The sequence below is a fragment of the Wyeomyia smithii genome, chromosome 2 (genome assembly GCF_029784165.1).
Source record: "Wyeomyia smithii strain HCP4-BCI-WySm-NY-G18 chromosome 2, ASM2978416v1, whole genome shotgun sequence".
NCBI classification, from domain to species: domain Eukaryota; kingdom Metazoa; phylum Arthropoda; class Insecta; order Diptera; family Culicidae; genus Wyeomyia; species Wyeomyia smithii.
Window position 1 is genome coordinate 211,734,824 of NC_073695.1, and position 16,058 is coordinate 211,750,881.

Here is a 16,058-nt window from a genome sequence, read left to right on the forward strand (position 1 = left end):
CACCTTGATACACATTGCTATGATCTGATCGAATCATTGTAATGGTCACTAGATAACCTTCTAGCTGCACAGTGGTCTAAGCATGAAAAATAGCGATCGTTTTAGATTTCACTTTGAAAAATATAAATATTACGAACAAAAAATTGAATGCATAATAAATCGTGCGCGGCTATCGAAAATTGTTAAGGTTTATTGGAACGCAAAAGTCTACCTCTGATTGGTAGCTTAGTGCTTGCTCTCTTTAACACGGTCGACCGAATTATGTACCTATATATACGGAAATACATCACCTGTGCTATACAAGTACCTGCTTTTGCTTATACTGATCATTTTACTAGCGGATGGCCACTAGGACGGTCCTAACTGAGTAATAGCAGTAGCGGCAGTGGGTATCAACAGCGTTAGCGGTAGGAGCAGCAACACTTCCTCTAGTAAAAAGTTGCATTTGTGCAGTAGAGGCATTTTTACACTCAGTGGAAGAGAGAGAGCGTTGCGTTGCGGGTAGAAAAAATAGCAGAGAAAAGGAACCAAGAAAGGACCATATGCATTTTTGAGAATTCATTTAAACACGATTATCAATGGCGTGGACGTGTTTCTTAGGACATATTACGCACGTCCAGACATGTTTCTGTCCCGGTATTCATATACAATCGCTACATGCATTCACTACTGATACCGTTCATTAGGGTGGTAATGACGCATTTAGAAGTTCAGTCGAAAAGTGAAACTTTAACCGATCGATTTTTTCATTTTTTGTTTTTGGATAACACCAGATCTCGATGTTTCATGCATTTTTAAGACATTTGGCATCAGAATTTTTAAATATTCAAAAAATTACGAACTACCTGTGCATTTTTTCATTTGTCACAAAATAATGCTTTCGTGTTCCCGAAGTCAGATTTTGCTGAAGTTTAGTATGGGAACTTTTTTCAAAGACGAAACTATTGAGCCCTATTTTTAAACGAAATTCGAAAAGTCGATTTCTATTGCCACCCTACTGTTCATGTACGAGACATATTGCGGCTATCTCCGGGAAGAAACCATTTTTAGTTTTTAAACAAAACCCATTGAGCAGCACTGAAAATTAGCTCCTGAATATTTTCAGTAGGAGTCAAATGAAGTGCAAAACAAAAAAAAAAATTTAAACTATCATCGTTCTTTCGTCAAATCCGATAATCATTGCCCCAAGCAACACACAAAGTAAGACACAATGTGTGGTGTCGCACATTTTGGCAAATGCACAAAGTGTACTCAGTCGCATTTTTTCGGTGCGAAAGAAATACAAAAGAGCGAATTGGGAGAAGAAAACACAAACGAAATATCGGGAGTGGCACGCACGGTTTGATGGCAAATGTGTTGTGTACAAATTTGTGTGGTTCTGTCTGCACTGAGGTGAATTCCAGCCCTGGCGCAAATAATTGTAATGAATCGATCAATCATTACTTTCGCGACCGGCAAGAGTTTTGATTATAGTTAGGATGTGAGTTTATCACTTTGACAAACTGGTATTTGAACTTGAACAAAAAAATTTCGTCATTCATAGTAAATCACGCTTATTTCACCTGTTTCGTACTGCAGTGAAATTTTTCATCGATTCTATAATTTTACTGTACACTTTTGCGTACACCTGTACATTGTAGATGAAGTCCATGTGTGTCCATCCGGGGATCTCAGTATAGCTACTAATCTTTGGTAAAGCGCGAAGTAATTTTTTCATGTCCTGTGAAAGAATACTTAATAACTAGAAGCTAAAGATTATCTAGTTTGATTTTAGACTACTCACCTGTCGTGAGGTGAAAAAATCTTTGGATCCGTAGAAGAGCGTAAACGGAACCGTAATTCTGGACAAGTTATACTCCGGTGGTTTGCCCAGTTTGTAATGTTGCATGTTTTGTATAAAAATTTTGTAGTCGAACTGATGAAATTTTCCTAAAAATAATAGGAATGTTTTACACTTCACGAATTTCGAAATGATTGTTTTGAGGTTAAACAAACCCGAATCCATAAGTTGTCCGTAGTGAATCAGCTGCTTCGTGGAGATCCCAGTCAAAATTTTGTTCAGTAGTTCGGGAAGCAGCGTCTTAGCCTGTTCAGTGGAAAAACCGAAAAATCTTCCCAAAAGTTCGGAACATAAATCACCGGTGGGTGCCTCTCCCGAACAAACTGTACTGCCGATGAATTTGAGAATCTCCTCCGATGGAGTTAGCTCGAATATGTTGAGCGCTTTTAGTGTGAACTACATATGCAAGTTTGCAATTAAAAAGTGCAAAAATGTTTAGAAGGATTCTCCTACCCAAATTTGGTCATTGAACTTCGCCAGCCGCTCGATAAGCTCATTTTTGCCATTTCCGAGAAAAACCAATGGAGCCATTCCAGAGATGGTGATAATTTTCCGATTGTACGACGGTTTTTCAGCGAGTAACACCAGGACGGCCGTTACACCTTGGTTGTGGCCAACGTAGTGGAGCTGTCGTTCTCCGGAGTGCCGTAGAATGTAATCTATCATAGCCGCTAAGTCCGTGGTGCCAATTTCGTGCCAACTGCTAGTACAAAATTATCCATTAGAAACCAACCAATGAAATAACTTTGTTACTATGCCTTGAAAGGAAAAAGATATAGACCTAATAGAAATGTTTCTAGTCGTTTATGGGTATCGAGCACGTAAAGCGTGAGCCACAAATTTTCCGGAAAGCAGGAAAGCTGCAACATTTTTTTTTCTTTCCTGGAGCGACCAAAATACCAGAAGGCAGCAAGTCGGTGGTGGGTGTTGCTAATTAATTTATCCCTATTTATTCAATTCGCCACGATTCCATCGTCGGAATACGGTCAGATGTTAGCTCTTTCGTGCCCCAGGCCAACCACCGTCTGGCGAACGTCGGGCTGAACGTGCGCTCATTTAGTTGCAATAATGTGAATTTAAGTGCAGAAATATTTCTGCACAAAACGGATATCCGTTTTTTTGCTTTCTTTCCATTTGGTTGTCGGACCAGCAGCAACCTGAACGGCCGAAATATGGCGCTGAAACGGAAGCCTGTCGTGGCCTATCATACTAATGAATCAACCGGGCGCTGGGAACATGAATGAGGTGGAGATATTTTAACGGATGGAAGCATTTAGTGGTGTGAGTTATCACGTCTTAGAAAGCACGTTGCGTGAGAACAGCGGATAAGTCGTCACTTGGGCGTGTGTTGGCAGTGTCATGACTAGCAAACATAGTTACGGCGATGGTGTACTAGACGAGTCAACCTTTCCATAATTCGGCTGGTTCGTAAGCTACTCCATTTTTTTTCATGCTTTACTAATTTTAGATGATAAATGATTCTTGATGTTTGCTTTGTTTGTGATTATTTGTGATCTTTTCTCTATGAAGATGAACAAAATAATTGACCCGTTATTTTGTTTTACCGAATGATATATAAAGTGTACATAGTGTGCTTTATTGACCGTGATGATTTCGTGATGTTTCACGATTCGCTTCGCTGACGTGTAAAGAGATTGCCTTGAGCACAGATTTTTAGGTGTGTTGTGGTGGAGAAAAAATAGATGACAGCAAATTTAGTGAATAGAAAAAATTGAAAACTTTTTCAATACAAATAAACAAAGTTGCAATATCACAACATCGGAAATTACAAAATTTGAAGAAAAAAACAAAAGTCAGAAGTCCAAATTGAAAAGTTCAAACTTAAAAATCGAATCGAAGTTAAAACTCAAAAGTTAAAAATAGTAAGTTATAAACCGAAAAAAAATTACTCACCTGAAATCCCAGAACGGCGCCATCTTTGGACTCACACTGATATGCTTCCGCGAGTATCGCGTCCCACGGGTATTTCCCAGCCAAACGTCATACCCGGCATCGGCAAGCACAAAGGCTAACCCATTATCCGGTCCTGTTACTACGAAATCCGCTGCCGTAGAGAACATTCCGTGCATGAGCAGAACAACGCCACGAAAACCGGCCGCACCGTTCGCCCCACTATCCAACTGGACATCGTCGTTGTCTTCTTGCAGTGCAGGGTCAGGTATGCGATGCAGTTTCAGGATGTAGCCGTCCTTTGTCACGACCACATGGACTTCCAACGGGTAATCGGAGGCTTCAATAGCGTCCATCTGTGGAAGCCGTCCGAGAAAGTTCATTGTAGTACTTTTTGCTACAAATTAGTGCCTCTACTTGGAGGATGAATAGGGGCAATAACTTGAAGATTTAGATCTAATCTCCGTTTCGGCAAATTTTACCACTAAATCCGGCTCGTAGCTTCCGGCCGAACGCCGGTTCCGACTGGCTCCGGGCCCCAAGGTCTCGTTATCCAATAAACGACCATCATCGCCTGTTTGATCGCTGCAACCACTGGCTCTGGTGCTGATGCTGCTGCTGGTTGCGTGGATGTGGATAAAGCTCGGTATTACAATTAAAACTAATTGCGGAATAACTTTCATCGCACATGGACGGTAAATTTTTGGTACTATTCGATGCAACAACGACCGGACTGACTATCTCTTCTGGTCTGGTTCGAGTCCGTACGTATGGTACGATTTCCAACGAGAGTATTAACGACCGACAGAAAGAGATAGAGAGATATAGCGAATCGAATTTAGTGCCACCGGTCATCCGCTGGATTCAACTTTGCCATCGTATAAAGAGTATCACCTGGTGGGTGGGAGGTGAAGTGGCGAGTAATGTCACAGTTCCGTAATGATGTAGAATACCGGCGGAGGGCGAAGGCGGGCAAGTGAATTTCCAATTTGGGTGCGTAAGTAGGTTTGACACGAGTGCAATACAAATTTGCAACCGAACACGCAATAAAGTTTAGTTACAGAAACTGTATGTTTGTATACACAATACAATTTTCAGAGAGTTCATTTTGCCCTATTACTCCTTACTTCTAACATTACGGATTTAAAAGTGTCCCCTAAAGGAGCGCAGTAATTAGTGCCTCATGTGGAGCGTTGAGTGATTTCGAGTTTTATGTGTTCGAATTAGATGCACAGAAGCGCTTTGTGTTGATCAACCAACCATTTGAAGTGAGTCATCTCATATCACTGGGAATCGCAGTTTAGTTTGATGGCATTCCACAAAGAACTTAACCTAGCCAGGAAGTTATATAGGAACTCCTGTATAATGTTTAATTACTTCGACACTAAAGTTTTTAATCTGTTTGTTGGAAGTAGAAGGACATTCCTCCTTTTCTCATCGCGCGAATGGAATAAGAATATATGAAAAATATCATAAAACTTTTTTGTATAATGAAATGAATTCAAAACTTAAGACGAACAGTTTATTCAGTTGCTTTTGTGAAAAAAGAGTAGTGAACCGGGAACCATAATGTAAAATATAATGAAAAATTTGCTATCAACCAAAATGCATACGATTTTTTATGACATTAAATTAAATAATACAAGTCTTAATTTTGCCTAACCCCAATGTTGGACAGACAGTAATTGACGTTAGAACTGGAGTACGAGGTTGCAATTTTCCAACCGCACTAGGTAGTGAAGTACGTACCAGCTTCGCAGAATTTAAAAACAAAAAACTTTCACGTCATTTGAATTATATCTCAGTTCATTCGATAAGGAAGTCTCCTCATCAGCTTCAAAATAAGGTTTTTTGTTCGAGGTGAAACCATATGGGGTGGTATTACCCAATCTTGGCTGTTTTCGAGCAACCGGAAGTTGCCACCTTGGTTAACATTGCATGCGGTCGAACTGTTGCCCCATTCATCGTATTTTCCAGATTTGGGCCCGCGCGACTTTTTTTTATTCCAAACTTGACAAGGTCAGTCGCCGAGCAGAAATTGAACGAAAATTATTACATCTTCCGATTTTTCACACCCGGTTTTCCTGATGACGTAGTCCTACTTCAACAAATTGCTCCGGAATTTGATGAATTTCAGTGGCGATGTTGGTAATCAGCTGGACAACGATACTTGAAATAACGATTTAAACTAGTACCCGATCTTGCTCAGGATTCAATATCACCTCTTGTTGTTATGATGAATTAGAAGTTCTGAGTTCTGATTGGTTGAGCTCGAAAAATTGATATTCTATAACACTGGTCGACAAAATACAAAAAGTGTATTCCAAAAGCTCAAAACGGAATAAAATCAAAGATTATAGGTATTCAACGCATTTTATGAATTTTGGTGCCATTCGCAAAACGCGTCAACTTACGTGGGAGTGTCGTATAGAAATTGCTCGCCGGGTTCGTCGCTTTAACGTTATGTTTACGAAAAAACTCATTTGAGTCTTTGAAAAAATTTCAATGGCTAGGGACACCAAAATTCACAGGAATGGTTGAATAGCTATAATCTTTCATTTTACTCCGGTTTGTACCCTTCCTTTGAGGAGAGTTCTCGATATGCGCAGAAATTTGTGTTTTGTTTGTATGGGACCCTAAAACCCCTATATAAAAAAATTCACGCTAATCGGTGCAGAAGTTTTCGAGCCTATATGGATCAGACAGACATACTGGACTGCATTTTCATATGTTTAGATCTGACCGTTTAGCCGGAGAATAACCACCCGTTTTGGCGTGGGACTACGTCTTTGTTTTCTATACTGGTATGCATTTTGTAAAATTAGAAATGAAATTTCCAAATGTTACGTCAGATTTCAAACGATAATAACAGCATAACCACATGATGGATAACAATAACTAATATTATTATTATTATTATTATTATTATTATTATTATTATTATTATTATTATTATTATTATTATTATTATTATTATTATTATTATTATTATTATTATCCGAATTTCGCACTTCTCAGCATATTGCTGGAACATTTCACCTACCCCGGGCTATCTTGAATGCCAAAGGGGTTAGGCTCGGTGGATTCGTCAAGTTTGATCCTAATCCTAATACCGTCTGCTTTAGTTGGATGTGTTGTGGTTGTTCCGAAACCTTCGTACCGTGTTGCAGGTCCCAAGAACCACTGCTTTCTGTATGCTGTGTAGTTCATTTCTCAGCTCCAACTCTTCCAGTACCAGAATACCTTTCAGTTGCAGGAAACCCAAGTATTTGTACGATTCACCTTCAGCCATACTTCGAATTTCATCTCTTTCGTTGATGCGGAAACTGTCGGCGTCCACTAATTTGCCTCGATGAAGGTTGACAAGTCGGCAATTGTCGACACCAAACTCCATCCGGATATCGTTATTGAACGTTGTCACCACCTGTAACAGATGGCGCAGCTTCTCCTTTGATTCCGCAAACAACTTCAAATCATCCATGTAGAAGGTGTGGGTTACTTTTGTACTTAAAGTCCCACTTTTCAATTGATAGCCATAGCTGCATCGGTTGAGTGCTCTGCTAAGGGGGTTCATCGCGAGGCAAAACCATAGCGGACTGAAGGTGTCGCCTTGGAAAATCCCCCTCCTTATGCTGAGAGTTCTAGACCGTAACACTGTTGCTCCGTCGGTAACGTGGAGAGACGTGCTCCACATTCCCATTGCGTGCTGCATCAACCTGATGACGCCATCGTCTATTTTATACAACTTCAGTACCCTTATGAGGTACGAGTGAGGTACCGAGTCGTATGCCTTCTTAAAGTCGATGTACGCCATACCAAGGTTTCGTTTGCTTCGGCTTGCCTGGCCAACAATAACCGCATCAATGATGACCTGATCTTTGCAGCCTTGCGTGTTTTTGTGGCAGCCTTTCTGTTCCTCAGTCATCACTCTGTTCACCTCGCAATGGTCCTGCACTTTTCGAGTGATTACCGACGAGAGCACTTTATACAGACTTGAGAAACATGTTATTGGTCTGTACTTAGCTGGATTAGCCGTGTTACGATCCTTCGGTAGGAGGTAGGTTACCCCTTTCGTGATGAATTCTGGTAACTCCTGGGGGTCTCTTAGCACCATGTTGAAGCATTCCGCTAGTCGTCCGTGGGCTGCTGACAGTTTTTCATACCAGAAGTTGTGCACAAAATCTGGTCCGGGTGCGGCCCAATTCCTGGTATACCGCGTAGCCTCCCGGATATCCTGGGTGGTTACTACTGCAGCAGCCATGCGTTCAATTCCATCACAATGTTCTTCCTCTCCTACCAACCACATCCCGCTGTCATTGTGTTGAGCGGGGTTCTCCCATAAATTGGCCCAGAATTGTGTAACTTCGCCAATCTCCGAAAGCCCCTCGCTGTAATCGGGTTTGTCGTTCCTGATGTGGTTATAAAACTCTCTCTCGTTCGTGCTGAACATCCGATTTTCTTTCTTCCGTCTCGAACATTCACCATAACGCCGCATCCGTTTTGCAAGAGCACTCAACCGTTGTACATGGGCGTGAGAATCTCCGTGATTTTGAGTTCACTGAGATCTCGGAGCTCTGCGGGCTTTACGATTTCCGCTATTTGACGAACCAGCCTCCTTGATCGGTTTCCCCTCGTGTACTGTGTCAACCGACCTATTTTTACCCGCAAAGTTGCAATCCTAAATTCCAGTCGTCGCATCCATGCGGGCTTCTGTGCACTGGGACAGGGACGACCTTCACCGTTACCTTGGGGATAGGTCCGTAGTCCCAGGGTTCTCACGACGGCTACAGCTGCGCAATACACTATAAACTGCAGCTCCTCAAGGTTCTCACCGGCTTCCGAATACTGTGGCAAAATATCCTCATTGAAGGTTCTTACTGCATTCGTCAGCCGGTAGGAATACTGTAGTTTTGGTATCCTGTGTCGGGAAGTGGGGTCTGTTCCCCGAAACTGTGTAACCGCTGTGTCCATCTGGAAAGCTAGTTCGTCTCGTAGTTGTTGTCGTTGTTGGTCCATTGTTTGTTCCGAAGCGCGTAGCTCCTCCACTGCCGTGTTTATCGATGCATTTTGTTCCGGCTCCTCACTCGCAACCGATGCATCATGCCCTGCAGAACTCCTGCTCGACGTATCGCTCGATCCATTCCCTTCCCTTAACTCCCTCTGCACTTCCAGCCTGATGGTGTCCAGCTCCGTCACAGTGAGCATATTGTTGGATAGTATTGCTCGCTGTCGGCTGTACAACTTGTTCCGGTCAAGCTGGTTGACAAACCGAGGGTACTGCTCAATGAACATGTCTAGCATTCTTGGCCTGCCAGGAAAATCCGTCTCCAACTTCGTGCAAACGTGGTAGCAACGAATCACATACATGTTCATCTCCCTAGTCCACATGATCCGTTGCCGTTGGCGGCCTGCCAACGTGAGCGACTGACGACGGTCGGTCGCAGCATCATCAGCAGGTGCAGCAGTGCCTTGGTGGTGTCTGTTGCTGCTTTGAATGTTTTGCGTGTAGTTTACGGGCTGTGCCCGTTGACTGGAGAGCCGCTCTTGCACCTCGTTCTCCTCCAGCCGCTGGCCGCTCGCTCTGTCCCCTGTTCCAGGACCAGCTCCAGTAAGGGCTCCCTCCTCGGGCGATCGCATTGGCATATTTCTTCTATATCTTGTCTCCATTCTGGGTTCACTTTTTTAATCGGAAGCCTAACCGATTGGTAGGGTTTTGGGCTTAGGTACTCGCTTGTCAGGACTGATTTTCGGATATTGTGGTATTTCTAGGGAGCTCAACAAAGCCCATTGTTAGGCCCCGCCACATCCATAGACCATCCTCGCTGCTTGTCCGGGATTGCTTATTCAAGTATTCGCAACTAACCATTATATTTAATGGCCGTATCGTTATCCGCAACCTACGACCCGCTCGGCAGCTAGCAGCTAAGCCCCGTCGAGTCCCCACCTTCTCAAACGGTACCGAGTTATTATTATTATTATTATTATTATTATTATTATGATTATTATTGTTATTATTATTATTATTATTATTATTATTATTATTATTATTATTATTATTATTATTATTATTATTATTATTATTATTATTATTATTATTATTATTATTATTATTATTATTATTATTATTATTATTATTATTATTATTATTATTATTATTATTATTATTATTATTATTATTATTATTATTATTATTATTATTATTATTATTATTATTATTATTATTATTATTATTATTATTGGTTTATTAATTCATCTGACTACATTTGTCTACATGAATAAAACTTAAACTATTAACCAATACAAATACACTTAAGCGGCCAAGTTGAATAGTTTCAGACGGTTTTTAAAAATTTCACAGGATTGACAAACGAATCGAATAGATGGTACACTGCGTTAAATTCTTTACAAATCGCTAAAACAGGTTCATTTTTCCCGTAGTTAGTTCGTCTGAAGTTAAGTCTTAAACAGTAACTAGATCTTAAAGATACTACCGGCACATTCAGGTTGATTTGCTCCAGAAGTAATATGTTGTTGGATAGATAAAATGTTAAACAATTTTTTTATACGCTACACGCAAAAGTTGAAGTCTTGTACAATCATTGTGTCTTCCCGATTCGCACAAATGTTGCACAGAAATCGCACAATAAATGTGTGAAACGCATAACGCAACAGTTGTACTGCGAATACATTGACATAGAATGAAATCAGAATATGTATCATATACCGACACTTTATTTCTCACGTCGAGTGTATAAGTGACTGCTACTCATGGAGCAGTGCAAGCAGCAAACAACAACTGGTGAACTAATTAGATTTAAATAGCTATAATACTCGATCGATTTATCTCGATGGATTTGGTCATTAAAAAGTACAATTGAATGATTTGCAAAAAAAAAAACGAAATAAAATTCTGTTCACAACATTTTGTAATCAACGCTAGCTTCACCGCAAAACTAGCAAAACCCTCCATTCCACAAAGCCACAAAAGCCTTGCTGATTTTTTATGGCAACACTTGTAAGTTGTGAATAATTAAGCGACGAGAGAAATTTCTCTCTCGCTCGTAGAATTTCCATGTATGTGCGACAAGACTAGACACGTCACATACAATTTGCAGGTTGCTCTTTCGCTTCTCTTTCGGTTCGGATTGCGACGCGCAAGGCGATATCTCGTTGCTTCACGAAATGAGCGAGACACCCGTGCTGTACATACTTGATACCAGTGTTGTTAGTCTCACTCATACTGTCGGTGCGTGCTTGCTGCTATTCAGAGGAATGCATGAAGAAGAAAAAGTATCTCGAAAGCGTGTGTGCAAAAAACTAGGAAGCGTAGGATATGTCTCGTTCTCCAGCAGAAAGGAGGAGAATGGTTTTGCTTCTCGCTCGCTTTGCAATGCTGCTTGATACCAGTTGAAACTGTTTTGGTGTAGTAGTTTGGAGCTGCCAATTACATTGGAGAAACACTTGAGCATTAATTGCGTTATGCCCAACACGCAATCATTGTACTGGTTCCGAATTACATCAACAATTGCGCTAAAAATGCACAATTTTGTACTGGTTTCGCACCATCCATCTTTTGCTTGTAGTTGCTTGTAGCGGAAAATATTGGTAAAAAGTTTCAAGGAAAATTTACGTGAACAACGAACCAATCAACTTCGAGCATTCCTAGCACAGACGACGTGAATAGACACCAACCGTTTCCTGTGACATTCTCTGTATCAATATCGAAATAAAAAATTACAGAGTCTCCCCGTCCCAATAGGTCAATTCATGTTTGCTTTTAGGGATGGGCGATACTAGGAGCGGTACCAGCGGTATCGATACTGGGGGTTGCGGTATCGAGTATTTTGGCATCGATACTCACCGCGAGAAATGAGTACCGGTATCGATACTTTCTAAACGACGCTTTTGGAAAAAAAATTGCAGGTCTGATACCGATCAACCGATACTCCGATACTTGGCATCGAAGTTCATTGAAGTATCGCGAAACCGAAGTATCAATACTTTTGTCAAAATCGCCCATCCCTATTTGCTTCCATGAACTTAGACTAATTTGATGTCTCGAAGGTAAAGGTTTTCCGAAAAGTTTGAAACAACCCTTATTCTTGAACAATTTCTAAACCTGCCGTTAGAGCGTAATAAAAACTGATGTCTTGAAAGAAAACATGCAACATTGTGAAAGCAACAGTACCGTGCAAGTGGAGCTGAGCGCCGCAGGTCATCTCTCTATGATTGCAGCGGTACACTTCTATTCGTATTGCACTGCCGTAATCTCGCAGACTGACGTATGCGACAGCGAGTAAAATTTTCAGTACTAAGCTTTTTCTAAAAACGTTTGTATAATGAGTGTTAGGACAAATTTTAACAATCTGATCTGTACATAATGCATTAATATAATCACAAAACATTGCCGAACGTATGATTTGTGGAAAAAGGTTCATTAACTGAAGTTATGATACCAACGTCATTTTGTTGTAGAAACAGCGATTTTTATTTCACTGTTTCTACAACCGTAGTATGCGATAAGTTGCTCAACTTTTTTTTTCATAATCAGACATAGAAATAGAAAAATCAGGCACACAGAAATGGAAATGAAATTGGAAATGAATTTAGTTTGGAATATAATAGCATTCGTGACCTCTGCCTTCTTCCATATGCACTCCTTCCGTACAAAAAGCATTTCTGCTTCAGTTGTCCACGAGCATGGACCAAGCTTCGTGGCTTTAGAGGGCTACAGTATGATCAAAGTTTTGTAGATAGCCAACTTCGTTCTGCGGCGAATTTTATTCGAGCAGTGCGTCTTCCGGAGTCCAAAAAAGGCACGATTTTCCGCCATAGGACCTCGACAAATTTCTCTGCTAATGTCGTTCTCGGTAATCACCAGTTAGCCTAACTGCACGCACTTGCCAAATACCTCAATTTCATCCCCACTAAGCTGAATCCGTGGTCGGAGATTAACACGGTCTTCTCTGGGGTCAATTGTATGGTTCTGTTCATCATCCCGATTCAGATAATTCGTTTCGATAATTTTGGAATGTTTTTCAGAGAGCAGAAGTCGTCATCTTGGATTTCAAAAAGGTTTAATTTCTGGCCTCTGGGTATAATTCTGATTCCAGAAATTCTCATATGGGGTGGTATTTGGCCATTTTGGTCTGTTATTAAGAAACCAGAAGTTGCCATCTTAGAATTCAAAATAGTTTCTTGGCTCCTGGGCATCATTTCGATCATTTTGAGCTATATTCCGGAAAAATTATTTCAAATACGTTAATACGGAAAAATTATTTCAAATACGTGTTACGTCACGTAATACGTGACGGAACCCTTCTCTTGCAGAGAAGAGAGAGGTGTCGTACCACCATAGAAATATTTACTGCTCCCAAAAACATATACATGCCAAATTTGGTTTAATTTGAGCGTCATTGAATGCAATAAAAGCATCACAAACATAGTTGGGTGGGATTTACGTCACGTTGAGTAGAAATGGTGGTTACGTCATTTCGTTTTCGTGAATTAATGACGCTATTTTTTGCACTTTTGATAAAATTTCGGTTCCTATAGGTCCGGTTTGGTGTGTTCTATCGTTGAATCGCAAAAAAACACAAATCGGACACTTTGGCGCTTACGTCAGTTTGCGAAATTACGGCAGTGCAGGGGTACACTTCTTTTCGTGTGAAATCCAGGAAAAACTGCAATGCTGCTGCTGCTGGTGATTAAAAGTTTATATTATATGCGCTGTCTCCGTAGTACAACGAATTTAAGTTTTTTGGAATTGTTGATTGCTATGATTTTTTTTTGCTTGAACTTGTTGATAGTTTTGTTCAACATAGTTTGTTTGCTTGTTCCGGCTCCGGTATTATTTTCAGAGTAAGATTCATATAAAAAATTTGATTAAATCAGAATTAAATAAGACAAAACCATTCATTATGATAACGTTTTATAAGATTCAGTTTTTGAGGAAATAGAGTTGATTCTGATTTAGACGCATAACGAGAAATTCTTGGTGCTTCTTCAACGACACTGTATACCTTGTAGTATTTATTATATAAGTGTATCGTAAATCGGAGTAGGTGTCGCTCGGTCGATAACCTAATGACTACGCAATGTCTTTCTTTTACTGAACCGCGTCTACCGAAATGCGTTTGTTTTTAAGGGTTCCCCGGAATGTTAATAGACAAATACTTGAACACTTGGTAGCGTCGAGCGGTGAATGGTTTTCGGGCGCACCGCTCGCATATATTCGCGCTATTTGACAAAAAGATACTCATCATTCGCCTTCGTAATGAGTTAACTTCGCGCATAACATCGTTAGATTCCGTCACTTAAAACGGTAACACAACCCTTCCTTTCCGTCGCAGTCGTGGGGATGCAGTAGTAAACTCGAGATCAGACAACAACGACTGCTACAACTCCTTCCATACAATCTCCTTCCTCACCCTAACAACCGAAAGGACGTGGGTGGTGCCGTTATCGATCTATTTTAGTGGTTCCCAATTTTTTAGGCTCCGCGGCCCCTTTTGCTAAACACAGAAAGCTTTGGCCCCCCCGGTCCAGTCATGTCGGCTGCGGTGGCCCAGCAGTTCGTCTTCAATTCGATCGAGCCACCTCGCACGCTGCGCACATCGTTGTTTTGTTCCAGTCGGGTCGTTATCGAGTACCATTTCCATCGGGAAGGATGTCGTCCGACATCCTTACAACATACCTAGCCCACCGTAGCCTTCTGATTTTCGCTGGTTGGACGATGAGTGGTTCTTTCAGCATCTGATGCAACTCGTGGTTCTTCTGCCTCCGCCTCCTAACCGCAGTCCACCGAATATAATACGCAGAACCTTTTGTTCGAAAACAACAAACGAAAACTCGCGTTGGTCCTCCACGAGCATGGTCCAGGTTTCATGACAGTAGAGAACTGTAATAGATTAGTGATGGAACGAGGAAACAATAAATAAAATATGATTCCAAAAAAATTATTTGCAGTTAACTCGATATGAGACCCAAAAAAACTAAAATGCAACAGCATTTCTGAGCGCTCTTTTGTCAAAATCGAACTGCCAGGTCTCTTATAAATAAATAAGTATATAACACGCATAGAATCGCTACCTTGTATGGCTATTGCGATGTACTGTGTAAAAATTACGAAGCTGTTCCTTAACGCTTGCTAAATGCCCAAAGATCCTGAGAGTCCTGACTAAAACTAAAATTCGTTCACAGTAAAAGTGAGTGATTCCAAAATAAATGTATTGGTGAAGCATACGGTAGATTAAAATGTGTATTTGTGTCTTAAAAAAGTTGATATGAAGTTGGAGGGATTCGCTCAACGAGGTTTGAAACGGACGGACGTAGTTTTAAGCAGGTATTAGACGACGCAAATATTTGCTATTTTTGGTACGATTTTTATTTGCATAAAATAAAATCTGTATTGAAAAATAGCAAATATTTGCTTCGTCTAATACCTGCTTTAGATTCGTACTGGCAATCGCAGATAATATTTGGAAAGATGACGGATCGTTCCAAAAAGGGAAATGTTCAACGAAGATTGGAAAGTTACGACAAGAACTACCGGAGTGTTTTGTAGATGGTCAACTTCGTGCGGTGACGAATTTTATGCCAACGGAGCTTCTTCCGGAAACCAAAGTAGACACGATTTCCTACCGTAAGGCGTTGTCACTCGTCTGTCTCTGTTGATGTTATTGTCAGCCGTGAGCCCAGGTACACGAACTCGTCTACGACCTCGAAAAAATCATCATTGATAATCTGAATTCGTGGTGGGAGGTTGATATTGTCTTCTCTGGAACCTCTTTTTTCATGTACTTAGTTTTCGACGCGTTTATAGCCAGTCCAATCACCTGGCTTCAGCTTTCTGTCTGATGTACGTTTTAGTCATCTGTAGAGACAGTGGTAATTCGCGGGTGGCAAAATAGAAAATATTCGAATTTCGCGGTAGATTCGCGGCCTTTTCTTCAGAAAATACAGAATAAAGTGATTTTTTCTCTGGTAAAATCAAAAAAACAACTGTAAAATTAACTGTTAATTTAATGTACGTTAATTTAACCGCACAATCCATAATTTCTTTGCATTACTAACTAAAAGCACGTGCTGTGTCAAATTATTTTCTGTTATATTGTGGTGTCTCTAGGCACGTATTATTCATGTTAAGGTTTAAACACAATTGATACGTTGCGGCTGCGTTTGCGGCAATTTGACAGTTAGCCCATACATTTTCTGTCAAATTAACGTCAACGCAACGCAAACGTATCCATTGTGCTTGGGCCTTTATACTGGCTCACGCTGCGTTCCGTACCTACCGAGTTTCTGG

The 16,058-nt window shown here is 40.8% G+C and overlaps 1 protein-coding gene across 1 annotated transcript; it reads right to left on the reverse strand.

The window, feature by feature from the left end:
• Positions 1–1,558: 1,558 nt before the first annotated feature.
• LOC129720404 (lipase 3-like) lies at positions 1,559–4,488 on the reverse strand. The gene is made up of 6 exons (XM_055671881.1): positions 4,234–4,488; positions 3,755–4,107; positions 2,294–2,540; positions 1,996–2,236; positions 1,784–1,929; positions 1,559–1,720 (listed from the first exon to the last, which is right to left on the reverse strand). The coding sequence occupies exons 1-6, from the start codon at positions 4,432–4,434 to the stop codon at positions 1,559–1,561; spliced, it is 1,350 nt and encodes a 449-aa protein (XP_055527856.1). The 5' UTR covers positions 4,435–4,488.
• Between the last annotated feature and the right edge of the window lie 11,570 nt (positions 4,489–16,058).